Here is a 16,658-nt window from a genome sequence, read left to right as displayed (position 1 = left end):
TCCCCCAAAAATTCATTTGTTGAAATTATAAGGGTAGAGTTCTAATCTGATAGGATTGGTGGCCCTTTAAGAAGAAAAAGAGAGATCTATCTCTCTGCCAGGTAAGGACACAGTGAGAAGGCGGCCGTCTGTAAATCAGGAGGAGGGCTGTCACCAGAACCTGACCAGGCTGGCACCCTGATCTCAGACTTCCAGCCTTCAGAACTGAGCAAATAAATTTCTGTTGTTTAAGTCTCCTAGTCCACGGTATTTTGTTATGGCAGTCCAAGCAGACCAACACACCCTTGACCTCATCAAAGGGTTAAGATCCAGAAACCCTGAGGAACTCTAGCGTCGCTTCCCAAAGCTGGCCAACTAAAGTTGGGCTGGCCATGCCTCTACACACCCATCTTCATGAGCGTCCAGTTGCTGTCCATCTGTTTGGCCGCCTGGAGAAAGTAGCGTCCATCAGTCCACATAGCCGCATGCTCCTCTGTAATGATGGCCGTGCCTGGAGCAGGGGAACGAAAGAAAGAGAAAGGTTTCTGAAACCACACAGAAGCTGCACGCAGCGGCAGCAGGCAGGCAAGCACCATGAGAAGCACCGGCTCCTGTGCAGCCCAGCCTCCCACCACCACTCACTCTAGTGGGACAGATAGGCCTTTGACTCCAGGAAAAACTCTAGGCAAGAGAAGACGATGCCATTGAGAACCAGCAGTGGGTCAAGCTCTGAAGGAAGCAGTCCTCAGGCAGCCCAGGCTGACCGGTCCCAGCACGGTACCCCATCTGCCCAGCACGAGTCAAGGCCAACAGCAGGGGGCTATGCACCTATGGTCAAAACGGCCTCATAGTCAACAAGACAGAGGTGGAAAGGATTCCAGCACAGTGATCACAGCGGTCTACTCCACCAAATACCCCAAGGGAACTGCTTCACCCTTCCTGAGAGAAACCAACTGGACTCTAAGTACAGTGACTCACTAGCCACCAGCAGGGAGTTGACGCCTCCCACCCCAACCTGCCCTCGGTTCCTACAGGCCTGGCAGACTGGGGCTTTCGGCAGAGGTGCCACCCAAAAGCAATCCTGAGGTGCGAACCAACACAAGCACTTATATGAAAGGAAGCAGTTCCTGCCGAGTCTAGCTAGCTTCACAGATGGGAGTCTGAAGGGGGGGGGGGTCACCCTAAAACTCAACAGCACAACAGTTTTGGAAACGTTCGGGCAGGGCACCAGTACAGCTCAACATTAACCTTTGTTATTCAAACTGAAAGTGAAATTACTGAACCCCAAAGCCACTTAGAGAACTACACAGGATCTGCAAGCTAAGGCAGAGGTTCTGGGGTGCTGTTAGTGCCCATTTCTTATTGAGAGTGCTAGTTACACAGGTATTTTCAGTTTCACTGATACAATTTTCTTTTTTCTTTTCTTTCTTTTCTTTTCTTTTTAAAGATTTTATTTATTTACTTGACAGAGACAGCAAAAGAGGGAACACAAACAGGGGGAGTGTGAGAGAGAGAAGCAGGCTTCCCGCCGAGCAGGGAGCCCAATGCAGGGCTCAATCCCGGACCCTGGGATCATGACCTGAGCCGAAGGCAGACGCTTAATGGCTGAGCCACCCAGGCACCCCAATCACTGATACAATTTTCTGTTATGTATGCTATATTCAATGAAAAGTTCAAAATATTTTTAAATAAAAATGTTTTAAAACTTTACTAGCAAAAAATAAAAATTGAAATAAAATAAGTGAAACTTTAATAGCCAAAGCATCGAGAAAAGGGCCACTAAAAGGTGAACTTGGAGAGCTGGGGGATGCTGGGAGTTCACACCTTTCTGCAGAGGCTCAAGGGGAAGCGTCTGGTATACATTTTCTTTCTGGTTCTATCATAGGCTGAAACTTGGCCTGGTTATTTTTGGGAAGCAAACAAAAGTACAGAAGGAACAGAGAGAAAATTTAGCAACTCACCCGCAGAGCCATCAAATCCAGAGACGAAGGCCCGCCGACAGTCACACGGAGCAATGTACTCACTCTGGAAAACAAAAAGGATGATGAAGTGGACCTCGACCGGTCACGTGCTGACCGCGCTCCACGTGCTCCGCTGTGTGCGAAGCCCAGCAGGGACACAGAAGCTGGTGAAGCCTTGGCACCTTCGAGGAACAGACAGCCTAGCAGAAAAGTCAAGCTGAACATAAAAAAAAATTAGTACACGCTGCAGAAGACCCTAATTAATTATGGGCTAAAGCAGCTATGCCTGCTAGCCTCTATTTCTTCTGCAGAACAAAGCAAATTAAGACAAAACATAATAAACTGCTCTTTCCTCACTGAGATCTTAGTCAAAAAAACAAACCAACAGCCATCCCCCTTCCTTGCCACTGACATTTAGGCATCTGTTATTTTTCTGAAAAGAAAGGCTGAATTTCTGTTTTAGGTGCCAATAATTCTGGGATCTCTTTAGGCATGAGCTTGTTTTCGAACTTCCTGTGTGTGTTCCCCTCCAAGGCAGCGTCATCAATCGCTCCCATGCAGACCCTGTCCCTTCCTATTAGGAAATAAATGGAAACACTCCCTCCAATCCAGGAGACTTCAGAAAAAGAAAACATCACGTCCCAAACCAGGTCTTTGCCATCTCCTTGCCTCTAAATGGAAGGGGTTGGAGACTGAAGAACACAGGAGGTCCTCATTCCCATGCAGAGGGTACACAGCCATGGGGTGCCACTTCCACGAACAGCCAGTGAAACACAGAGAGTGAAGTAACCTCCCCAAAGTCACACAAGTAGCAGGGGCAAGCTTTGAACTTGGGCTCTGAAGCACTCTGCCATGCTGCTCCCATATGACACATTATCTCTCATCCTCATAACGACCCTCCAGGATAAGACTACTGGCAAATGAGAAAACTGAAGGGTGAGACAGAGTCTTTAAGCAACCTGCCCACTCCCAGGTCAGCAGCAGGGCCAGGATGTGGTAGGCTGGAAACAAGACCTGCTGCTCCTTCTACTGTTGGCAGGTTTCTCCCGAACTAAAGGGCCCAGCAGGGTTAAGAATGCTGAGGATGGAGAATGGGGCTGCTGGATCAGGGCATTTTTAGGTCAACACGAAGTAAGGGTGAGAGGGCATCCACGTCTCACTCCTGTCCTTCCACCAAGGCAGCTGCAGCCACAGCCTTAAAGCAGCCACGGGACCACTACCCACAGAGATGCCAGAAGGGCCAGCGAGGGAACCACGACACAGCTCCAGGTCACACCTGCCCTCCAGCAGGCCCCGCTATGTGGTCTGCAACAAGTCACAGCGCATCTCACAGGCTCCGTTCCTCATTTCTAAAACAGGTCCCCTCAGACCGCTGACAGCAACAGCAGGCACATGTTTTATCCCCAACACATAGAGGAACACTTGATCTTAGCAGTAAGAACAAGAAGAGATGGCCGCCAGCGGCATTTATGAACTGTAGAATTCTTATTTGATTATAACCCAGTAATCACTGGGTGCAGGACTAAAGAAAAAGGCGGCAAAAATGGAGGGCAGAGGAGAGTTCCCACCCTTCTCCAGGAACTGTTGTGAGGAAGAGTAAGTTAATGTTTGAAACAACTCACCGGAAAGCTGAGAGTGCTGCATATATGCAATAGAACAGGTAGTATTCGTTTCCTCCTGAATGATGCAAAAGCAGCCGAGAGGCTGGGGAAACTAAGTCAACAAAAATAACTCTCATGCTAAAACTCACAGTACACAATGGGGAAGACACAGGGGACACTCCTGATGGACACGGAGGTTCCCCTGCTCGGGGTTCACCCACCTGTGATGCACAGTGAGGATGCCAGCAAAGGGCTGGCAGGGAAGGTATTGCTTATCTCGGCCCAGCTAGACTCTTCCATGCAGGGACACAGCTCTCCAGGAGAGGAGGCACAGGGCCTCTCAAAGGAGCTGCTATCAGCAAAGGCAAAAGGCAGGTTTCTCCAGAGGGAGGTGGAATTAACAGCAGGTGAACATGTTTGGTTTGGGATCAAGACAAGGTCTGGGCAAGAATGTCTAGACATGACCTAAGTAGTCAACATGCCAGGAAGCCGTCACTGACCGAAGCTGTCACCTCCACAGCAACGGGCTAGGCAGAGTCCAGACAAGCACTGGGCCTAGGCCTGCTACTCTTCCCCCAGCTGTGAAGCTAGCAAAACCCAAGAACATTTTCCCCAGAGAACAGAAAAAAGTCTCAAATAATCCAAAGCCTTAGCATGCTGGGAAAAAGAAACAAGGAAGCAGAGCTATTGGCTTTTTCTACAAAACCACCATTTCTCTCCATCTCTAAGACCAGCACTCAGTCCAGGCCTCCATCATCTCCACCCAGACCAGGGACCCAACAATCCACTGTTCGCACACACTCACAGTGAGCTTTCTCAAATGCCTATATACGCCATTTTAGCATCCTGTCAAAACCCACCAATAGCTTCCCATCAGACTTAGGATAAAATCCAAACCTCAGCCCAGTCCCAAAGGCACAGCCTGCCTAGGCCCTGCTGTCCTCTAAGAGCTTTCCTCCACTCTCCCAGCCACTCGAGACATTCAAGCCACACCACCTGCTTTCTGCTCTTTGTACTTCCTAAGCTGGTTCCTGCTTCAGGGCCTTTGCACATGCTCTTTCTTGTGCCTATCAAAGGCACTCTCTGATCGTGGTATGACTAGTTCCTTCTCGTAACTACATTTCAGATCAGACATCACCTCTGCAGAGGGGCTTGCCTGGACTACCCAAAGTGGCCACCTGGCCGTTACCTCTCTGTATAGCATTTTCTAGATGCTTCTCTTCTTTCTCACATTATAATCGTATTATCCTGCCCCAAAATATAAGTTCCACGAGACTGGGGTATTTGTTTTTTTGTCCCTGTCCCTGGTACTATCACAGCATAGGTAACACATATTGGTCCTCAACCAATATTATCTGCTGAATAAACAAACAAGTAGAAGGCAAGATGAACATTTTTCCCTCTACCTAATTAAAACCTGAGCCATCTCTGAAGATGCAGGAAGGGCTACAACCCAAGGAATGCAGGTGGCCTCTAGAAACTGGAAAAGGCAAGGAAATAGATTCTCCCCTGGAGCCTCAAGAAAAAAACATGGCCCTACTGACCCACTGTAGACTCCAGAGCTCCGGAGCTCTAAGAGAATAGATGTGTGTTACTGTAAGCCACTGAGTTTGCAGTAATTTGTTACAGCAGCAGTAGGAAACTAATACATTATTCATACCGGAAGGATTGTAACTGTGGTTTCAAACTCAAATGTCTTAGGGTACAGGCAAGTAAACTAAACAAGTAAAGCAGGATAAGGAAGTGACTTTTCCAGAGAACAGCTCTTCTCATAAAATGCCAGCCACATGTTCCCACCCCTCAGTATTTCAGAAGCTAAATATATATGCATTCATGAGAGATCACCTAACTTTTAAGCATTGGCATCTAATTCAATCAACATTAATAATACACAGCCAAATAAAGCACATCTACAAATAAGAAAAAAAAAAAACAAAAAAAAGCCTTAGCCACCTCTCAACACCCAGCTCTAACATGCCCTCTTCCACAAAGCTTTCTGACCCACTCCACTCCGAGAACTCCCACGCATCAGAATTTTTCAGGACCATGCCCTGCCTTAGGTGATGATAACAAAACCCCCTACTCTTGCCAACAACTATATTCCCATCTAGGACTTCATTTCCCAGGTCCCCATGCATCTAGGTGGGGTCACATGACTAGTTCTCACCAATGGAATGTGGGGCCGAGGTGATGTCTGGGTCAGGACAGTTAAAAAGCGTGTGGCCTCTCCATACTCCTCCCCCCTTCCACCAGCTGGAGTAATGGCATCAGAGGATGGAAAGAGCCTGGATATCTGAATCACTCTGCTCTTAGTATCACCCACTAACCAAAAACACCCACTCCAGACCACTACATAAACAAGAGACAAGTACCAGGCCACTGAAACCGTAAGATGTGTTACCACAGCTAGCAATACTCTAATTAATACAGTGGATAAAATCACTCTATGATAAAAATCACTACTCCACCCTACGAGAGAGTCTGTTTAAGAAATACAAAACAGGAAGCCGACTCCAGGAAGAATGGGAGTAGGACAGAGGTTAGGAAAATCTGATTCAAGTCTTCCAGAAGAAGGAACCATAAAAATAGCCAAAAACTCAAGTTGGCAGTCGCCTCTGACAGAACATGACCCTTTGGTTAAACTACGCCCAAGAGCAGAATATGAAGCCTTAAAGATGGGGAGGATAAAGAATCTGGATTTCTAAAAGGCAGTGCTGGCACAGCTCTGGCCCCAACCAATGATTCTCCTGGTTTAGAGCCAGTGGCACCAACAAATCTCAATGTTTGACTTAGATGGTACATGAAAGCATCCAGATTACCAGAAAGAATGGACAATTCCTCACTGTGAAAGTCCCCCTGGGCCCAAATTCATGATTACCACAAGCCTTGCTCTGGGTTTACAAAGAACGAACCCTTAGAGTTGCAGAGGACAGCGAGAAGCAGACTCCCGGAGTGCCTGGTCCTTGCGCAATTATGCATTTGGGGTGCATTTTCTCTCTAGCACGGAACAGTGTGTGGGTGTGTGTATTTGTGTTTTGGAAAGTACACAAAGGACAGAATTCAAGATTCCCCTTCATTCTCCAACACCCTCCCTTCCCCACCCGTAGGAGAAATTCCATCAACCCTGAATCTAGTCTGAAACGAAACAATTAGGAACAAGAGCCACAGAGAACAGCAGCCTCTCTATTACTGAGAAGGCTGCTGCGGCAGGTCACACACAAAGCCAACCCTTGCTCCTTGTCCTCACAGTCCTGGCAAGGGCCCAGAGTCCCACTTAGCCATCACCCCAACTACACCCCACCTCGCCAAAGGAACTGAAACAAGGAACTCAGGACTTCTCATTTGTTTCTCTGGATGGCATCACGAACCCTCCCAGGTTCCAACCTTCCCAAGCCCCTCTGCCATCTGCCTGTAAAGTCCACACTCAATCTGTGTTCTACCGCTTCTCCTCCAAATCCTTCCCCTCTTCTCTGCTCCTAAGGCCAGCATCAAGTCCAAGCCCTCCATACCCGGACTCCCAAGATGCTGCAATGGTCTCCCAATGCCTTCTCAGTTCCCAGTACGTCCCTTCTCCAATTCACACTAACCATTACTCCTTTGATTGATCACGTCACCCTCTTGTTCAAAAGTCCTCAGTGGGTCCCGTAACTATCTGAAAAAAAACTAAATTCCTGACTCTCAGCTTCCTCATCCAGGGAGAAGCCATCCAATTCTAATATGCTGGGATCATGAGCAGGGGATGAAGAGCTGGGGAGAGCCTGGAATATCCCCTGTGCTTCAGTCAGTCTCACTGCCGTGCCCCCAGTTTAACAAAGAACTGCTCTGGGCATATTCAGCCCAAATCAGGGTATCAGACTAGAAACAGCTTTATAATGACACACACAGACCAAAAAAAAACAAAAAAACACAACTCACAAACAGCACCCAGAATCACGAATATCAAAACAAACTTGGCTTATCTTGGCTACAAGGACATCCCCTACCAGTAAACATATAGATTGTATCCTAACTCCAGGCAGAAGAATACAAACTGAAATCCCAACCCACCCTTAACCAGAAACTTTGAACTTCAATTCAAATAACATTCACGGTCCAGCCTTTCCTACACCGAGGCCTCCCCTGGAGGTGAAGGCTCCCCCATGAAGTAGAACCATAAGGAGTCTTCGACTGGGACTCTGCAACAGGCTGTGTGACCCTCTCGGAGGAGAGACCCAATTTCACACGACACTGTGCTAGGGGACTGGGATGGTGAATTTTCTGTCACCTTGACTGGGTTAAGGCATCCCCAGATAGCTAGCTGGTAAAACAGTATTTCTGGCTATTTCTGTGAGGTGGTTTCTGGAAGAGACAACATCTGAATCAGCAGACTAAAGATGGCCCAATGTGTTCAGCATCCCATCCACTGAAGGTCTGAATGGAACAAAAGTAGAGAGGAAAGTCAAATCTGCTCTCTCATTTGAGCTGAGACATCTGTCTTCTTCTGCCCTCAGAAATCAGCATTCCTGGTTCTCAGGCCTTTAACTCAGACAGGGACACATGCCATTGGTGCTGTCTGCAGGCTGGAGAGCCAGGAACACTGGTGGTATAGTTCTAGTTCAAACCCGAAGGTCTGAGAACCAGGGGAGCTAATGTAGGAGCCCATCCCTCAGGATAAGTCTCTCTCTACGTAGATATCTCTATATATTCTATTGGTTCGGTCTCTCTGGAGAACCCGGACCGAGGCAGGGACTTAGAGAAGACCCCACACCAATTGCTATATAATGTGCTCCCACCACAGGATCCACCATCCTGCTCAATATTGAGATAAAACAGCTGCAATCAAATCAGTCCAGGACAACCATCTGGTGCTTGAAAGGCAGAAAATGAAAACCACTGGTACATCAGCACAGAATCCACATGACATGAAGCCCAAGCTCAAAGGCTAAAGCCTGGCCCTGGCAGGAGGCAGGGGGGAAAAGAAGGATTTCCTCAGGGACAAGGCTAGAGGCGGTCCTTCTAAAATGCTGGGGTGCCTGTTACCCAGACCTCCCATCGTGCCTCAGCCCAGGCTGTGCTGGCCAACCTACGTATTCATCTAGTCCTCAACCACGATGAGACTCCAGTGCCTGCGAAGGTGGGCAATCTTGTCCGTCTATCCCAGAGAACAGAGGTGAGTGGAAGAATTGTTACCACCCCCACCCTAAACCGTACCCACCTCCCCCCACCTCCCCACCGCCTACTCAAATCTAACAGTAATGTACCCCGCCACCATGGCTTCCTCACAGGCCACAACCCCCGCTCCAGCCAGATGTGCTACTTCTCCGATACTCCTATCTCACATTCTCTCGCCTCCCCTTCACCCACTTTTACATGCAGAACCCTCGTCTTCAGCGGCTTCTCCTCTCCACACAAGGATCTGCCTTTCCTCTCACCTCCTCGAGGATCAAGTTCTGACCCATTATAGCATGAAAAGTACTGTTGTGGATCAACAGACCATACTGCTGTGGATCAACAGACCAAGGAACTCCACGGAACACTGAGTCTCTGAGCCTACCCCTGAGATGACCGTGGGAATTCCATGGACATTTAAGTCTAGAAAATGCTAAATACTTCATTCTCTCCTTAGAGTTGCACAGTGCACATTTCCATATTAAAGGCCCTGAGAAGTCCTGCAGTTAAGAACTGTTCAAAAGGGCAAAGGACTTGAATAGACATTTCTCCGAAAGAGACATACAGACGGCCAAGAAGCATATAAAAAGATGCTCAATATCACTAATCATCGTGAAAATGGAAATCAAAACCACAATGAGGTATTACTTCATATCTGTTAGCATTCCACTATTGAAAAAAAAAAAAAGAAAAGAAGTGTTGGCAAGTATGTAGAGAAACTGGAACCCTTGTGCACGGCTGTGAGAATGTAAAATGGTACAGCCACCACAGAAAGCAGTATGGAGGTTCCTCAAAAAATTAAAAATAGAATTACTGGAGTGCCTGGTTGGCTCAGTCCATACAGCATGCAACTCTTGATCTTGGGATCCTGAGTTGAGCCCCACGGGGGTAGAGTTTACTTAAAAAAAAAAAAAAAATTACTGTATGATTCAGCAATTCCACTTCTGGGTATATATCTAAAAGAATTGAGAACAGGATCCTGACGAGACATTTATACACCCATATTCACTGCAGCATTATTTATAAGAGCCAAGAGCTGGAAGCAACCTAAGTATTCATCAATAGATGAACGGATTTTTTAAAATGTGGTGTATAAAAAAAAAATGTATACACATACAATGGATTATCATTCAGCCTTTAAAGAGGAAATTCTGTCATAAGCTACACCATGGACAAACCTTGAAGACATTATACTAAGTGAAATAAGCCAGTCACAAAAAGATAATGCTGTATGATTCCACTTATATGAGGTAGATAAAGCGGTCAAACAGAAAGTAGAGTGGTGATTAGTGGGAGGCAAGGGTGGGGGTTGTTCAGTGGGTACAGAGTTTCGGTTCTATAAGATGAAAGACTTCTAGGGGCGCCTGGGTGGCACAGGGGTTAGGCGTCTGCCTTCGGCTCAGGGCGTGATCCCGGTGTTATGGGATCGAGCCCCACATCGAGCCCCACATCGGGCTCCTCCACTATGAGCCTGCTTCTTCCTCTCCCACTCCCCCTGCTTGTGTTCCCTCTCTCGCTGGCTGTCTCTATCTCTGTCGAATAAATAAATAAAATCTTTAAAAAAAAATAAAAAATAAAAATAAAAAAAAAAAAAGATGAAAGACTTCTAGAGATCTATTATACAACAATGTGCACCCGTTAACACTACTGTACTGTATACTTAGAAACAGTTGAGATGTGGACGCCTGGGTGGCTCAGTCAGTTAAGCATCTACCTTCAGGTCAGGTCATGATCCCAGAGTCCTTGGACTGAGCCCCATGTTGGGTTTCCTGCTCAGTGGGGAGTCTGCTTCTCCCTCTCTCTCTGCCCTTCCCCCAGAAGCCCCCCCCCCCCGACCTGGGCTCACTCTCTCTCACTCGCTCTCTCAAATAAATAAATAAAATCTTTAAAAAAAATAGTTGAGATTATAAATTTAATGTTACACTTGTTTACCATAATAATAAAAAGAAGCTGCTCCGTTTATTTCACTCTTTTCTTGACCACTGAATACTCCTTTTGCAGAACACCTTATGAGACACAACAGGAATACTGTAGAATGCTGTTTGCAGAATACTGTTCTAAACATCCAAGTATACTGAACTTTATGCTGTTGCCTCAAATTATCTAACCCCTTTGGTTATTCATTTCAGCCCTTCATTTGCTCCTAAGGCCAGGAAATCTTGTTTCCAGGCAGGGGTCCAATCTTCCTGCTATCCCTGGTTAACACTATTGTCACAACCATGGGGTTTGACACCTTTGGGGAGGGGCAGAAAAGGGGCTAGTTAAAGTGGACACCTTTTGGCAACTTTGCTCAATTTACAGTAATTTCTTACATGCTGCCCCTCCATCACGGTAGACCCTCATCAGTCATGTCTGCACCACATGCCATCCCACATATGCACAGACAGACAGACACACACACGCACACACACACCAGGACCAAGGGTAAACCCCAAGCTACTACGCTATTCAAGTTCTCACCCAGGACTCTGGATTTGGGCTTACGGTTCTAGCTCAATCTGGTATCTTGAAAGTAAAAGATCAAGAGATATAAATGTGGGAACTGTTGGATGACCTCCTATTTACCGTCTACCTTGTTGCCTAAAAAAGGGAGAAACTGATCTATGGCGAGAGCTGAAACCCTTCCCATCCCAGTTGTTCTGGGCCAGCTGCATTCCTGCCCTCAGTTTCCATGAGATACCCCATCTGAGGCCCTGACATTCCACAAGTCCAGAGACCACCATTCACAAGCTGGAGTTCTGCCAAAGCAGTGGCCCTGCCCCTAAACCCTTAGAAAGCCTTTTTATTGTTCAAAGGATCTCAAGGCAGTTTCTATTACCTGCAACTAAAGGATCCTACCGCACCAGCTGTATTTCCCCCTATTGCTTATGCCCTCCTTGGGTTTCTGCCAGGGGAATTTGCCATAGTGTTTTTGAAAAGTACTCCAACCTTCCCTGCTTCTCTGCCTTTGCTCCTACTAACCTTCCCACCTAGAATTCTTTCCACTTCCTCCATTTATCCAACTCTACCCATTCTTTAACATCCAGTTCAAATGCCTCCCCTGCTCGTGAAGACTTCCGTCATCTTCTCTCTCACCTTCCCTCTCACCCTCAAACTTCCACAGTGCTTTGTCGGGATTTTCTTGATGGCACGTCCACACTCCACCTCGTTATACAGACATGTCTTTACGCCATTACTCAACTGTATGCTTCTTGAGAACAGGACCATTCTCATGTTCGTGTCCTACACCACACCTGGGGCAGTGCCTTGCACATAAGCAAAGGCTATAAAACATATATGTACAGACAACTCTATGGAAGAGCTCTATGGAAGTTGTCTCATCCCTCTATCAAACCATAAGCATAGTGAGGGCAGGAACTCAATCTTCAATTCGTCTTTGGAACCCTGCAGTCCCATGGCCATGGTATAGATATTCAAACACTTGCTGACTCAATGACCTGCAAGAGTAGATACTAGAATCCTTTCACCCTTCTGCCCCATCACATGCAGTCTCTACCTCTCCAAACCCGAGTCCCTCCATATTTAGGTCACTAGTGTTCTCACAGGTAAAAGGCACGTACCGAGTTGCTTCCATCAAAGGTAATGGTTGTGGGGGGGAGGGGAAGGAGAGGAAAGGTGGTATTCAGAATTACCCCTAAAATCTGCTGGTGTAGATCCATGACAACTTTCTGGCTGTTCCTCCAGCCACATCAAGAGGGATGGGACCATCTGGGTGGGGAGAAGGGAGGACAGACAATTCTTGTAAGGACAGGGTGTGGCAGAAGAGATGGGTAAAATGTGTCAGCAACACAAAGGCCCAGACCTCTGTTCCTTCATCTGTCCACTAATGCTTCCACAAGGTATTGAAAGCTGGCTATATTCACCGGAAATAAGGAAGCCAGGGCCAAATCAACAAGCATTCGGTGAGACCCTATTAGACACAGGTCCCTGTGCCAACCCCTGGAGGACATGCTTAGTTGTGGACTGACAACTAGAATCCTACAAACACACTGGGGATGGGAGAAAAGAATGAAAACAGAGGAGAGGCTGATGAGATCCATCACCAGCCCATCTCCACTCAGTACCTGGTGGGCATCTCCCGACGGGATGATGTAGGCCTGGATCGGTTCTGTCACATACTCCGTGTTCCTCATGGCTTGTCTCAGCTGCCGAAGCAGCTCTGAGGTGACCTTTGGAGCCATTCCGCCGTCTGCAACAACAGGAGAGTTAGTTCCAAAACCAGCCTGCCCCATGCGACTCAATGACTAGTTCAAAGGGAGCCCTAGAGACGCACGTGCCAGCTGACCTAACCCGGCCGCATCCTCAAACTGACCACCCCACCACCAGACCAAAACCAAGGGTCCCAGAAGCTTGACAGTTCACAGTTCTCATGTACAACTTCCAAATAGCCATTTGTGGCAAGAAAGGTTGCGCTACTAACGCTCACTTCCAAACTGGTCAGTTACTTCTTTCACTTCCAGAACTATATTCTAAAGAGATAAATAAATGCACAAAGATACCTGTTTATATTTGTTTATAGTAAAAAAAAAAAAATGGGGGAAAATACTATAATACATACAATAGTACACTACAAAATCATTAAAAGTTATACAAACCAAAAAAAAAAAATTACATAGACCTTTATTTAACTTGCAAAGACACCAATTACTGGTGGGTAATTAAAAACAGATAACAAGGGGCGCCCGGGTGGCTCAGTCGGTTAAGTGTCTGCCTTGGGCTCAGGTCATGATCCCAGGGTCAAGGGATCGAGCCCCACATCAGGCTCCCTGCTCAGTGGTGAATCTTATCTAGTCATATATCTATAGGTGTCATATAGTATGATTTATCAGAACTGCTCACTGATATCAATATTTTTTTGAGAAAAGGTTTTTTTGAAGAACTAACTAAAGTGATTTAAAAGTCAGCTTGCATCATCTGTGCCTTTATCACATAGAAATAGTCTGTACTCACTCAGAGACAATGCTCTTTTTGAGTACATAGAAATTAGTAAAAGTTTAAAATTTTCTAGTAAGACTACATTTAACATTTTTTTTTAATGATTTTTCTATTTCTGTTTCTATTTTGTATTTTCTTGAGCTGGTGACTCCCTCCCCCAAAAAATCCAGCTTTACTGGGATAGACTCCTAGGGACCCCTTTAGGGCTCAGTTTGAAAACCCTGGATCTACTCTGCTCCCACCATATTATATTATATTATTTTATTTTATTTTATTTTATTTTATTTTATTTTATTTTATTATTTTTTATTTTATTTTAAGATTTTATTTATTTGACAGAGAGACAGCCAGCAAGAGAGGGAACACAAGCAGGGGGAGTGGGAGAGGAAGAAGCAGGCTCCCAGCAGAGAAGCCTGATGTGGGGCTCGATCCCAGAACGCCAGGATCACTCCCTGAACCTAAGGCAGCCGCTTAACGACTGCGCCACCCAGGCGCGCCACTCCCGCCATATTTTAGAGCAGTGAACAGAGACCACTGAGGCTCCAATCTGCTTCTCCTTGAGGTCACACACCCAGCTGATAGTAGGTATTCACTAGAGCACATGACTATTTCTAGCTATAGTCCCGGGTATATAACAAAACAACTTCACAAAAAGCCAATTATAAAACAGTGACCATACATATTTTCCTATATCCCATTTAGTGGCACATAACTATACTGTTAGAATTCTGGTAGAATAGTGAGTTTTTCCAGCTCATTTTTTAAATAGATTTTATTTTTTTAAAAGAGTTATAGACTCACAGCAAAATTGAGCAGAAAATACAGAGTCCCCATATACGTCCCTTCTCCCACCATACACACAGCCTCTCCCACAATTAAGACCCCCCACCAATGGAGCTAGAGAGCATTATGCTAAGCGAAATAAGTCAGTCAGAGAAAGACAAATACCATATGATTTCATTCATATGGGGAATTTAAGAAACAAAACAAACGAACATGGGTGGGGTGGGGAAGGAGAGGAAAACCAAGAAACGACTCCTAACTATAGAGAACTAATGGTTACCAGAGGGGAAGTGGGCAGAGGGATGAGGGAGGGGGATTAAGGAGAGCACTTGTGATGAGCACCCGACACTGTAAGAAAGTGTTGAATCACTAAATTGTACACTTGCAACTAATACCACATTATATGTTAACTAACTGGAATTTAAATAAAAACTTGAAAAAAAATAAAATAAATTTTTTTTAAAAAGATCCCTTGCCAGGGCGCCCGGGTGGCTCAGTCGTTAAGCATCTGCCTTCGACTCAGGTCAAGATCCCAGGGTCCTGGGATCGAGCCCCACATCGGGCTCCCTGCTCAGCGGGAAGCCTGCTTCTCCGGCTCACACTCCCCCTGCTTGTGTTCCCTCTCTTGCTGTCTCTCTCTGTCAAATAAATAAATAAAATCTCTCTTAAAAAATTTTAAAAAAAGATCTCTTGCCAGAGTGGTATATTTGTTATTACTGATGAAGATACACTGACACGTTATTATCCCCCTAAACCCACAGTTCATATTAGGATTCGCTCCTGGTGTGGTACATTCCATAGGTTTTGACAAACGCATAACGTCACGTATCCAGTGTTACAGTATGACACAAATAGCTTAATAGTTTTCATTGCCCTAAAAATCCTCTCTGCTCAATCTCTTTATCCCTCCTCTCACTGCCCCCCAATCCCTGAAAATGACTACTCTTTTTACTGTCTTCATAGTTTTGCCTTTTCCAAAAAGTCAAACAACTGGAATCACATAATACATAGCCTTTTCAGACTGGCTTCTTTCACAAAGCAGTATGTATTTAAGGTTCTCCTGTGTCTTTTCATGGCTGGGTAGCTCATTTCTTTTTGGTGATGAATAACAGTCCGTTGTCTGGATGTACCACAGTCAATTCATATTCATTTCCTGAAGGTCACCTTGGTTACTTCCAAGTTTTGGCCATTATGTATGAAGCTGCCATAAACATCCATGTACAGGTTTTTGTGTGGACATAAGTTTTCAACGCCTTTGGGTAAATGCCAAGGGGCCTGCCCACTGGATCGTAAGGTAAGAATATATTTAGTTTTGTAAGAAACTGCCAACTGTCTTCCAAAGTGGCTGCACCATACTGCACTCCTGCCATTAATGAATGAAAGCTCCTATTGCTCCACTTCCTCACCAGCATCTGGTGTTGCCAGGGTTTCAGATTTTGCCAACTCATTTTTTAAACAAATAAAAAATATTTTACTTAACCAAAAACATCCTAACAAACAATGCTGTACATAATGAAGAGTTATACTAGGGCCATTAAACTACCAGTTACCTTCAAGGATTGACACCTTGACTCACTGTAGCTTGAACTCTGCTAGGTATGGGTCTTTTTAAGTTTCTTTTTCTTCAACATTTTCATCTGCTTCTTCTCCATCATCACCAGCAACTGGGGCTACAGAAGTCTCAGTCATGATGGTAACCTCCCATAGATTTCCCTATGAGGTACCATACTTATCTTGGGACTCACTGAAAAAGTGCCCCATTCTTAATTTGCAAGGGAAGCTTCAACCACCAGCCTCAGAACTCCATCTCAGAGTCTCCAAAGGCCAGAAGTACTTAAAGACAGAGTCACTGGAAATGGTCCTAGTCACAATGCAAACATGCCCATGTTCCCTGCATTATAGCTGCTTCTGAATACTTTACAGGGGAGCATCCTTTCCTTTTGTCTAATCTACTGAACCTGTAATTTCTCATCTACCTAAGAAAGGGAGATCACGATTCCCTGATCCAACCTAAGTTTATATGTCAACACCTCCAACTGGGTTTAAAATAAAGCCCACTGTGACCTTGCAAGCCTGCCAGCATCTGAAACTTTATTATGACATTTTTCAGGGGTTTCGAACCATATTTCTAAGCAAGTTAACATTAAAAAGAGTCAAGCCAAAATGCAGACATCTTTTGGAGCGGTATTTCAACCTTGGCTGCAAAACAGACCTACCTGGGGGACTTCTAATTTAATTAGTCTGGAGTACA

At 45.7% G+C, this 16,658-nt stretch overlaps 1 protein-coding gene across 3 annotated transcripts in view; it reads right to left on the bottom strand.

Moving 5' to 3' along the window:
* XPNPEP1 (X-prolyl aminopeptidase 1) overlaps nt 1–16,658 on the bottom strand; it is a 51,458-nt gene that overhangs the window by 24,555 nt on the left and 10,245 nt on the right. For all 3 annotated transcript variants that reach the window (XM_008684275.2, XM_008684280.2, XM_040624265.1), the window contains 3 exons: nt 12,754–12,878; nt 1,941–2,004; nt 386–490 (listed from right to left, as the gene is read on the bottom strand). In XM_008684275.2, coding sequence (XP_008682497.2) covers nt 386–490; nt 1,941–2,004; nt 12,754–12,878 — 294 coding nt within the window. The remainder of the gene's footprint in view (nt 1–385; nt 491–1,940; nt 2,005–12,753; nt 12,879–16,658) is intronic.

This window comes from Ursus maritimus, unplaced genomic scaffold (assembly GCF_017311325.1).
Source record: "Ursus maritimus isolate PB19 unplaced genomic scaffold, ASM1731132v1 scaffold_7, whole genome shotgun sequence".
Taxonomy (NCBI): Eukaryota; Metazoa; Chordata; class Mammalia; order Carnivora; family Ursidae; genus Ursus; species Ursus maritimus.
Note: the sequence above shows the minus strand (reverse complement) of the source record. Positions and strands in the feature narration are given on the sequence as shown.